At 33.7% G+C, this 11,734-nt stretch overlaps 1 protein-coding gene across 1 annotated transcript; it reads left to right on the top strand.

Annotated features, from left to right (window-relative positions):
• Positions 1 to 5,846: 5,846 nt before the first annotated feature.
• LOC121426847 (schlafen-like protein 1) lies at positions 5,847 to 11,598 on the top strand. Its single transcript, XM_041623249.1, has 5 exons — positions 5,847 to 6,121; positions 7,147 to 7,728; positions 9,688 to 9,852; positions 10,473 to 10,627; positions 11,364 to 11,598. The coding sequence occupies exons 2-5, from the start codon at positions 7,182 to 7,184 to the stop codon at positions 11,502 to 11,504; spliced, it is 1,008 nt and encodes a 335-aa protein (XP_041479183.1). The 5' UTR covers positions 5,847 to 6,121; positions 7,147 to 7,181; the 3' UTR covers positions 11,505 to 11,598.
• The last annotated feature ends 136 nt before the right edge of the window (positions 11,599 to 11,734 follow it).

The following is an 11,734-nucleotide window of genomic DNA, read 5'->3' as shown; positions in this document are numbered from 1 at the left end:
TGTTCTTGTACCGTTCTGTCACGTCCTGTTTTCGCAACGTTTTTGTCTTGTGTGTCCTTTTCACTTTTCTTCATATCTTGTAATATAATCCAGCCTTGTTTATCTTCTACTTGAAAGAATATGTAAAAAATATACATATTTAACAAGGATTTACATATAATTTTTACAAGAAAGATATGATGACTTGTATATTATATATATTTTGAACTTCAACAAGAACGATATGATTTGTATACTATATATAGATATATATTGTTTTTTTTTCATTAATATGACTTATTTATTGAAGGAAACCTTCGATCACAAGCTTTGCTTTCCAGAAGGTTCCTATTTCATTTCAAAATGTTATATTATATTTTGCTTTACTTTGTAACTTTGTTAAAATTTTGGAATGAATAAATTCGTTATCAATCAATCAATAGTTATACCTATCCTGTTCATAAAAAAAGTGCTGAGAAACAGTCCAGATTATAGGTCGGAATGTCAAAAAATGTTCAGCTCGCGCTTTTCGCAGTAATTATTTTTTACAAACGCATATCTTGTTCAGGATCACAACATTGCTCAGACTGTTCAATTTTCAGGACAAACTTATACATAAAATTAAAAAAAATAGCTCGCACTCCTCGCTCGCATTATTTAATTATTGAAATATGTATCGTCTTCAAGGGTAACTTACAAACAAAATCAGTGATAATCATAATAAAAGCTACTGTATATTCAAACCTGAGAATCGAACATTCTAAGCATTTTCATAGTCATGATCAAATATGCGGTTTTAATTAAAGGATTTTTTATAAACAGGCCAGAAAAGGGACCATTTTAGAACTATAGACTAAGAGGACATTTATATTCATCATCTTCATGCAAACGAGATCGAAGCGCGAACAAAGTCAGACTTGAAAACTTATATGAGCACTTTGTGTAAACATGAACAAGATAAGCTGAAAATATTTGCTATTCCGACCTGAAAATTTGATACTTTTGTAATAAAGTAAAAGAGCATAATGCACGAGCTAAATTCTTTTGTATAGATTTATACATGAAAGGGGTCATTCTAAGCACTCTTTGTAGCATCTTGAACAAGATGAATATCTAATCAAAAATATAATAGTCCATGAGGGTGCGAACTCGCGAGCTGAAAAACTTTGATATTCCGACTTGAAAAACTTAACAGTTTTTTCAACTTTTTAAAAGTAAAGAACAAGATATGTAGGCCTATCTCAATAAACAATTATTACGAGTGCCAACGGCGCGGGCAGAAATTTTGCCGGGAGATTCAAACCTTTTAAATGTTAATTATTTCCACTTCTTTTAATCATTAAATTAACATGATTAATGGTTAAATTCCTAAATAAATAATGCGAGTGCGAAGCGCTAGCTTGCACCGATCTGAAAACAGGACATTTTTTAGCACGTTTTTAAATACAGAATGGCTCGAAATCCTCAAGGCCAATGCTTTGAAAAGTAGGCCTTAAGGCCAATGCCGATCATCAAGGCGCTGCCTGTATGTATAAGTTGTTGTACAAAATTCGAGTAATTCGAGGGAAACCCCCTCCTCTCCCCGAGATCTTCGTCCATTTGCGATCCATGCAGTTGTGGAGCGAGCAAGTTTGCGAGACCGATTGCCTCTAGCCTTAAAATTTAAAAGCATATTCAGGGCATTTTCAAGGCATTTCGTACTTTTATTTGTTTCTATATAAGTAATCATAAATGTTTCAATTGTTCTGTATTTTAATGACACTACTAATGTTCAATATATTACCAGTCAGCAGTAGTAATAGTAAGACTTTACTAGAAGTGCCATCAATTGTAATTATCACCATTATCAAGAATTTTCATCACATATGTAATAAAGAAAACAGCATTGATGAAAAATAACATTATTTAATGGTAATGTGTTGTAATCATGACTAATGATAATGACAATATTAATCAATCATAATAATGAATAAAGATAAAGATATATATAGTGATTTGATGACAGGAATAATTCTGACAGATCTGACTGCAATTTTGACAACAATTTTAAAACTTTAAAAACAGCCAACTCTAAAGAATGATAAAAAGGTTGATTCCTATTCCATTGGAATTTTCCTTTTAATATTTTCTTTGGCCAACAAGAATGTTTCAAGTTTTATGATTTTCTGAAAAAGATTTGGTAAACTACTAAATTTGAACACAATCTTCAATTTTGTCATATCCAAATGGGCTTGTCACTGAATTGCATGATGAGCCAAAAATTTTGAGGGGCCAACCGGCCAAGCATGGTATATAGAGCAAAATTTCTGCCAAAAATTTGAAAATTAATGAAGCGAGCGAGCAAGGAAAAATTTTCACCCTCTTACTATAAGAAAAGCTAATTTCATGATAGATTGTGATTGGTCTGATATTTTTCAAAAAGGCGAGAGAGAGGAATGGGAAGAGAGAGAGAGGAGAAGGGGGAGAAACGTAGGGAGTAAGAAAGATCGCCGGGTGACACATTTGGCTGGTTAGGCAGAATATGCAAAATTAGTTAAAGGAATTTTCCGGGCTGAAAATATTTATATCTAAATAAATAGAGTAAAATTCACAAAGCAAAATGCTGAAAATTTCATCAAAATCGGATAACAAATAACGAAGTTATTGAATTTTAGAAGTTTATAAATATTTTGTGAAAACATGTGCACATCGTCAAGGGTGATTTATTAAAATGGTTATTATTAAAAGGGTGATTAATAAATTGAATTGGTCTGCTTATTACTTTATGGTTTTAGTTGGTAAATGGACAATTAAAAAAACAAAAAAATGCAAAAGGAAAAAAAATCACTTTTGGAATTTTTCTTTGTGGAAACCATTAAATCAGATTAAAAAGATGACATCTGGAAAATGGAAAAAAGAAGAAAATTTGAATTGGGTGCTAAATATGTAAATAATATTTTTCACAAATAAATTTGCATATTTTATTCATAACGAATAAAAAAAATAATCGTTTTCAGAATTCTTTTTTGTACGGCTGGTAGTTTACGTGGAAAAGAATGTGCATGCCAAATTTCGGTGCGATTGCGCAAACGGCGGCCGAGATCAGAAGGGGGCCATCATGCCCCCCCCCCGTCCTCAATTCATCTCAAATAGCCCAGTCCTTTTCTGGTCAGTATATTAAAATTTTCAGCTCGCGCTTCGCGTTCGTGTTATTTCTTTAGTTAGATACACACATTTTTATGATTACAAAAACAGCACGAAATATTTTTTTTTTTTATTTTCATGTCAATTTAACGAAATGTCCAGAAGTTTGAGCTCGTGATTCGCGCTGGCAACATTTTGCAAGTATGTGCCCTTTTAACAGTGATTGTCGCCATAATTGACAAAAAAACGAGTTTTACAACTTCAGAATTGATTTTTTTTTCAAAACCGCTTGCTAATCGCTACACTTTCTCGCGGAAAAGTAAAGCCTATCAAAATATCCATCTCATCAATCAGAAATCACTTAGGCTTTGCTCACATTAACTGAAAACACACAAGTACTTCACGCAGTTGACTGAATCTCAGTTTGAAATCTGTTTGCACATAAATGCACATTTTGACACAGTAAATGCCCTTTTTGGCTTTGACCCCCAAAACAATAATATGTTCTGCCGCCCCTGTCCCACTGGAGTAGAGAAAGGCATACGTCGAGAATGGACATGCCAGGATCAGATGACCGTGGTAATTATTGCAATGTAAATCGCCTAGAAAAAGAATGTATTAAACAAAGGTGATTATATAATTATTCTAATATATATGTCTGTATCAAATCTATCATAGAATTATTTTTTATTGTACATGTACAAGGGTCTACATTTTTGTCCGCTCAGTTTGCTCGCTTACACCTTTTATACATTTTGTCCGTGTGTGCCATATGTCTGTTGCCTATATGCATTGTTGGCTCATGATTTTTCCGTATGCACTAAGTTTGAAATGCCTTAGCCTTGGGTATTGAAGGATTGGCTTTGAGTTTTAAAGCCTAGCTTGGCCTTGAAGGTTTAAGCCTCGATCGACTACAACACTGCCGATGATGCGTGTAGATTGGCGTCTGTTAAAGATAAATTCCAGTTTTGGTAACGATCTTAAAATGACTTTTTACAGAATCTAATATAATGACCACCCAAGTGTCTGTTTGTATGAATAAAAAATATGTGCCAAAGGATTCTGGGAGAAATGGTGTAATTGCTGAGAAATAAGCACGGATTCGGTCACTTCCGTCGGGTCTTTATTCCTGCAATAATAATACACTGTCCCACGTGTGCCTATCTGTGTTGGTGATCTTCAGTGTGAACGTTTTTCAACGTAGATTTCAAGATTTCACAAAGTTCAGTTTATGTAACTGTACCAGATCTAGATCCTCGATGATATACTGACAATTAAGCCTGGTTTTACAGACTTTCTCATGAAATCAGTGTTTACTGCAACTACTGGTATTTCTCTTTAATGTACGTCTATGATCATGATGACACTCGATTATGAACTCCTTTAATTGTATTCATTTTTCTGTTTTTAAAGGACAAGTCCAAGCACCTCAACTTTCTATGATAGAAAGAGAAAATTCAAACAAGTATAACAATGAAAATTTCACCAAAATCGGATTTAAAAAAACTTGAGAAAGATAAAACATTTATAAAAATTCGCTTATAATTAAAAACAAAAAACGACAGTTATAAATGCACATCCTGTTCAGTATGCAAATGAGGGGAACAATTACATCACCCGATCACCATTTCCTTTGTATTTTTAGATTTTCTTGTCATTGTCAAATGAAGTGAAACAAAGTTTCATTCCTCCCTGAACGCGTGGGATATTCCATTATTTTAACATTTTGTGGTTCAAGAAAGGAGATCATTATTGTAAAATTCGTAATAAAAATTGAAATATTGTATAATTCAAACTATAAAAAAGAAAAGAAATAATAAGTGAGTGACATCATCGACTCTCATTTGCATATTATCACTGAGTTGAGCATATAACTGTTTTGTGAAAAATAAGAGATTCTTTATATTATCAGAACTTTATTTTTTACATCCGATTTCGATGAAGTTTTCAGCGTCATTCATGTCTTTTTCTCTATTTATTTAAATCAATTTTTTTTCTGAGGGTAGACTTGACCTTTAAATTTTATGGCGGGCCGCACTGATCGAGAGCAATCTTCATATCATTTTGGTTCTAATTTTCGCAATTCCTCCCCCCATAAAAACAAAAGAAATCACATCAAAACCAAGAAGAAAAAAAAGAAAAGTAAGAAGAAAAAAAGAACGGTCTAGAGTTGTACCTGCTTGCATTATATTGTTCTTAATTCATTTATTGGATTTTTTTCTTTCCGAAACCACCATATTATTTTTTATTCCCGGCCTTCGCTCGTTCTATTTGAGACACCGTCGTTAATTTTCAGCTCAACTTTGTGTCTGCCGTAATGGTCACCTATTTGTCGCTAGAGGTGACCCAGAGCGCAAGCTCGCTGCTGCGCTTCAGAGCTCCGTGAAGGTGACCGCACAGCTTTCGGCGAAGCGGAGCCCCCCCGCCCCCCCCCCCAGCACACTATGCCGCAGGCATATCGCAGCACATGCACAGATGGCACAGATAAGGAAAGGTCAACAAACTTTTTCAAACTTTACGTCGATTCGATGACGTAATTACAAGTACCGCCTCGGAACCAAAGGCTAAGCAAAGCTGGCTCAAAAGCTAATTTTTAATTGTATGTATTTTTTAATGGTTTCAAATACTACGATTAAAAAAGAATTATACTTTTCTTCATATTTTAAATTAACTAAAAACAATATAAACTATTTATTTTACAATATAAATGCGGCTAAAAATAGCTAGCGAATTCGATCGAGTCTAAACTCTTATGGTGATCTCCATGTAAACAAATAAGAAAGTACTACTAGTAGTAGGCCTAGTCAAACTAATGCTATCAGGAAATGGCCACATAATACACCCATGTAAAATATGAAAATGTTTTGACGATCTGTACTAACGATAGATCTACACCCTTGCTACACCCACAATACATGACTTCCGTCGTTCGGAGCTGAGTTGAGAGGATTGCCAGAGCCCAGAGTATGCAGCCGATCCAATCAACGGCAAGGCCGCGGTCCCGCATGTTTATACTGGTGTGAGTAAATGATGGGGAGGTGGTAGTTCACTGCATGCTGCAACCAGTCCAACCACCCTGCCTATGGGGAATCAACATTGTAGATACACAACTCACATAAAAAAATTCTTCAAAATATCATTATCACTTTCTTTTGACCAAAAATACTTATTTCCATAGACTCTATTACGCATAAGCCATAATGTTACATGTAGTGATGTACGGTAGTTCATGAATAGTTGTGATTTATTTTTCAATTTATAATAAGGCATTGGTTTGTTGAATATTATTGTTGGGCCTTGGGGATCTTTTTTTTATTCACAAAAGCAGACTGATATGTCGAGAGCAGTAAAGTTAGAGCTGTAAAGCTGTAACTTTGTAAAAAGTATCACACATTCACTTTTTTATAATAGGAAAAAAAACAATCATGTAGTTTTGTGACAATGAATATGATAAATAGTAGAAAGCAAAATATAGACTATTATAGATCTAGATTGATTTGAAAAAAAAACTTTTTTTAAATTTTGATCATAAACTATTCTTTATGTTTGAGATTAATTGGTATTAGGGAAGTTCACCCTGAAAAAAAAATTTGTTGTAAAAATTGCAGACAAAGTTTTGGTGAAGGATTGAGTAAATTCATTAAAGATTAAGAAAATTATTAGAATTTCAAGTTTTTGATTTGTGACGTCATTAACGAGCAACTGCCCATATGTTACGTAATAAAATATGCATAAATTTCATTTTTTAATGGGTCATGATAAATTGTTGTTTATTTTCTTTTAGGAGCAAGTGTGAAAATGATTTGTGTATTGATGTATACTGAAATTTCACAGAAAATGACATTTCATTGATTTTTTTTACCATATGACGTCACAAATAACTTTCTTGTTTTTTGATTGATTTTCCTCAAACCTTCGCCAATATTTTTAAACTATTTTTTATGCTATTATAATAAACTTGTCAGGGATGACTTCCCCCTTTTAAGAAGAAAAAAACATACACAGGTACAGTATGTCTTTTTTCTCTCTCTCTTTCCAATGTAGTATAAACTAAAGAATGGAAAGGTCCGCCAACAAACATGCCAGCAACACAAGAAACAATGGCACAAACATCACTTTGCAGACATGCTATCTTCTTGGGAAATCTGAATAATGATTTACCTAAGCTTCAAATTGCATCTCTGATTGTGCAACTGACTCGTCAGTGCACTGGATTAAACCTGGACACCAGAGATGTCAAGGTACGGTTTTCCCACCCAAGTGATTGCTTCACTGCCACTGTCAAACTGCAAACACCAGCTGAGCAACAGAAAGCCCTTGCAGATCTAGCTAAATGCCAACAACTACCGGATGGACTTATCAAAATGGGTAGAACGTTAAGGGTTGACATGTTTCAAAAGAACCCCCATCGTAGGAAAGGTGGCAAGGTATTTGTTGAGGATGAACAACCCAACCATGAATTCTTTTTTGAAAAAGGACAACATCTTGGGTCTGAGACACGGATTCTGGAGTTTAAGGAAATGTCCTATCTCAACATTCAATATCTGAAGCAGATTGTTGCAAGATATGTCTGTGCATTCCTTAACAGTTCAGGTGGGACCCTGATGTTTGGAGTTGATGATAAAGGTTTGTTGTAATATTTATTTTCAGAAAAATTGAATTGAATAACACTCTAATACAAATTGCCCTGATAGTATTTTATTTAAATAGTTTTTTTTTGGAAGATTAAATCTCTGCATTTAAAGGCATCTCATTATTCCCATGGTTGATTATAGATGGAAAGTGCATGGAGTTAACTTTACCTTGGAGAACATCATTTGGTCTCTGCATAAGTCTATGACGTAGCTGTTTTTTAGTACCATTTATATTTCCTTTTCCCCTTCCAAAGGTGGTATGTACTCTTCAGTGGATCTGCTGAAATGGACTTGTGACATGACAGAAAACCATTTTCCTAAACAACTTTGATATCTAAATTTAACTTAATTTGATGAATTTCAGTTTTGATTATTGAATATCTAAATTCAAACCAACATGATCTCTGAGTAGTGTGCAATATAATTAATGTGGATTAGAGTCATGAAACTTAAGAAAATATGCAAAAATTTGATATTTTAAATCAGATTTTCAGAGTGATTCTTGTTTAGATTTTCTGTTTGTTCATTTGAATTTGCTATTGGGGCGGACTTGGCCTTTTTATGAAAGTAGATCTTCCTTTATGGCTACTGGATATTTTTTTTTTGCTTCCAGCTCCACAAGGTATTCATGGTCCCTTGGCCTCCTGTTAAATGTTTTTTAGTACAGTTGAAACTTGAAAGTTTCTTAGAAGGCATTACAGGAAAGTTTGTGTAAGTCAATTGCCATGAGACCAGAGAAATCTGTTATACTTTGTAGTGAAATTTGTCGAAGAAGGAAATAATAATTGATACATGTTTTACCTAATGTGTTCTGAAAATTGCCTTAATCATAAAGTAATTATGTGCCTTATGGTAGGTCGGCTTATACATACTTAAGAGTTTTTGTCTCACCTGCATAGCAGAGTGAGACTATAATACCTGCGCTGCTTCTCCGACGGCGGCAGTGTCAACATCAAATCTTAACCGAAGGTTAAGTTTTTGAAATGACAGCATAACTTAGAAAGTACATGGACCTAGATCATGAAAATTTGACATAAGGTTAATCAAGTATTACTGAACATCATGTCTCAGTTTCAAGTCACATGATCAAGGTCAAAGGAAATTAAGGGTCAATGAACTTAGACCATGTTGGGGGAGTCAATATCGAAATCTTAACCCAAGGTAAAATTTTTGAAAGGTCATCATAACTTAGAAAGTATTTGGACCTAGTTCATGAAGCTTGGCATTTATATTACTGAACATCCTGCCTCAGTTTCAAGTCACATGACCAAGGTCAAAGGTCATTTAGGGTCAATGAACTTTGGCCAAGTTGGGAGTATTTGTTGAATTACCATCATAACTTTAAAGTTTATGGATCTGATTCATAAAACTTAGACATGAGTAATCAAGTATCACTGAATATCCTGTGCGAGTTTCAGGTCACATTACCAAGGTCAATGGTCAATGAACTTTTTGGGGGTATTGTTAATTACCATCATAACTTTATATGTTTATGGATCTGATTCATAAAACTTGGACAGAGTAGTCAAGTGGTCAATGAATTTTGGCCAAGTTGGGGATATTTGTTAATTACCATCATAACTCTAAAGGTTTATGGATCTGATTCATAAAACTTGTATCACTCAATATCCTGTGCAAGTTTCAAGTCACATGACCAAGGTCAAAGGTCATTGAACTTTGGCCATTTTGGGGGTATTTGTTGAATTACCATAACTTAGAAATTGTATTGGTCTAGATCATAAAACTTGGACATAAGAGTAATCAAGGTCAAATGTCATTTTGGGTCAATGAATGTAGTATTGTATTATTGCATGATGGGTGTTTTGTGAATAATTATTTTATAGTAGCTTTCAAAGTCAGTACTGCTGCTATATTGAATTGTGTAGTGCAGGTGAGACTGTCAGAGGCGCTGCACTTGTTATGATCTTTTTTTATTTCTACTTTTTTGCAGGCAATGTCCAAGGTACCCCAATGTCACACAAGCAAGAAGACGATGTCAGACTTGCTATTGACCAAATTATCAAAAAGTTTGATCCGCCTGTTTTGCCTCAGATGTACAACATTTCATTCATACCAGTTCATGACCCGACCAATGGAGTGAACAACAGAACTTCAGGTTAGAATTCTATGATAAATCTACTTTGTTACAGTTAAGTGAGGATGTAAACTTTGTTTGAAGTTTGAAAAATTACTCTGTTCATTGATAACAGAGTGAGTGTCTGATATGCAAATTTACAGATGGATTAAACCCATCAGCCATTGGAACCTAATTGTTTTGTTTCTGTATTGTGTCCAATGGAAAAGAAATAATTTAGTAGTATAGAGCCATAAGAAAGAAGATAAATAATGGGAAGATATAGCTATGTATTGTAATAAACATTGAACTAACTCAAATTAAAGACAAGAAAGTTCAGAACATTTAAACTTATGACAAATCAAAGATATATATTCACAATTCCATGACATATATAATATCTTGCAAGTTCTGTTGCTATTTGCTGCAAGAACAGTTTCAGTATTATTTTTTCCTTAATGAGTTTTTTGGGTAGGCCTAACATACACCTCACAGTGGGTAAAATAAATTAATGTGAGAAAATGCATATTTCTCTTTTTTTTTCTAGAATTGAGCCAGATGGATTGGAAGTCAAATGATTTTTTTTCTCACTACTTGCTTCTACATAAACCAAGCGATATCCTGATATTTGTTGATTTACATGAATTACTTTGCTTCAATAGGTGATGAGAATGTCTTAAAGGTTATTAAACTCAATATTGATTCTGGAAGAGCTAACACACTGTATGCTACACCAGTGGGTGATGTTTTCATTCGTCGTGATGGGAGTGTCCAAGGCCCTCTCAAACCAAGAGAAATACAGGAATGGTGCAATATGGTAAGTCTGAATACAGGGCCCTGTTTCTTAAAACTTATTATATTAAACAGATTTGTGATAACAGCTTAAGGCTACTGAAATTCTTCTATTTGATTAGTTGATAGTAAACTTGTTTTAGTATTTGTTACATGTATTATGAGAAGTTTTCATTTTACACGACCCAGGTTTCATGTTTTGCTTAATTAACAGACATTTATTAAATTGGAATTAGCATCCCGATTACTGAAAGAGCAACAAATATCTGAATCTGGAGGAAATTTAATAAGTTTCAAGTGTGACTTACAATCAAACTTTTCATATGCATTGCATGAGGATATAATACATCATTACATTGGTCAGATTATGCTTATTCATGTAGGATGCATTCAACTGCATAATAATCAATGTGATTTCACACTGATTTTCATATGTGTATTGTTACTTAAATGAGGTTTCTAGTCAGACTTCTCCTCTTTTTGAAATTCCTCACTGGTCTGCACTGAGTAGATGACATACATTGTACTATGTTAGGCAATAGGCAACCCTCATCCAGCTCTCTATTTCTTTGAATTGAAACTATATCTAAAATATATTACATATCAAGTTGCAACCTTTAACTTTTGAAATTCGGACCTATATATATATATATATATACGTTCAAGGTACCTGAGATACTTGCGCTTTACTTCTCTATTACATTGCTGATTCAACTTATAAATGTTTCTGGATGAATGAATGTATTACTTTATTTTAACAGAATTTTGACAACAAGGAGAAAGCCTATCAAGATGAAATAGCTCAGCTTCAGCATCAGCTCCGACAAGCAGAATACGATCGTCAGACCAGGAGTGATTTATCTCTCAAGAAAACCAAGTCTGCTGTATGCAATATACTATGAAAATGGACTCACAAATATGTCTTTCAATACCTGTGCAATATATATATCTTTTTTCTAATTGGTCATTTCCTATAGAAATATTTCCTGTATTTTCTCTATATATTTTCACTGTCATATCATATGTATATTATGTAAATAGGAACTGTCAGGAAGTGGTAACTAAATTAAAAAGAAGTTTTAAATTAGAAAAGGCACCCTGTTCAAGCATTCCAGTTGTATTTTCAGCAGTG

The sequence above is a fragment of the Lytechinus variegatus genome, chromosome 1 (genome assembly GCF_018143015.1).
Source record: "Lytechinus variegatus isolate NC3 chromosome 1, Lvar_3.0, whole genome shotgun sequence".
NCBI lineage: Eukaryota > Metazoa > Echinodermata > Echinoidea > Temnopleuroida > Toxopneustidae > Lytechinus > Lytechinus variegatus.
This window is presented reverse-complemented; position numbering and strand designations above follow the sequence as displayed.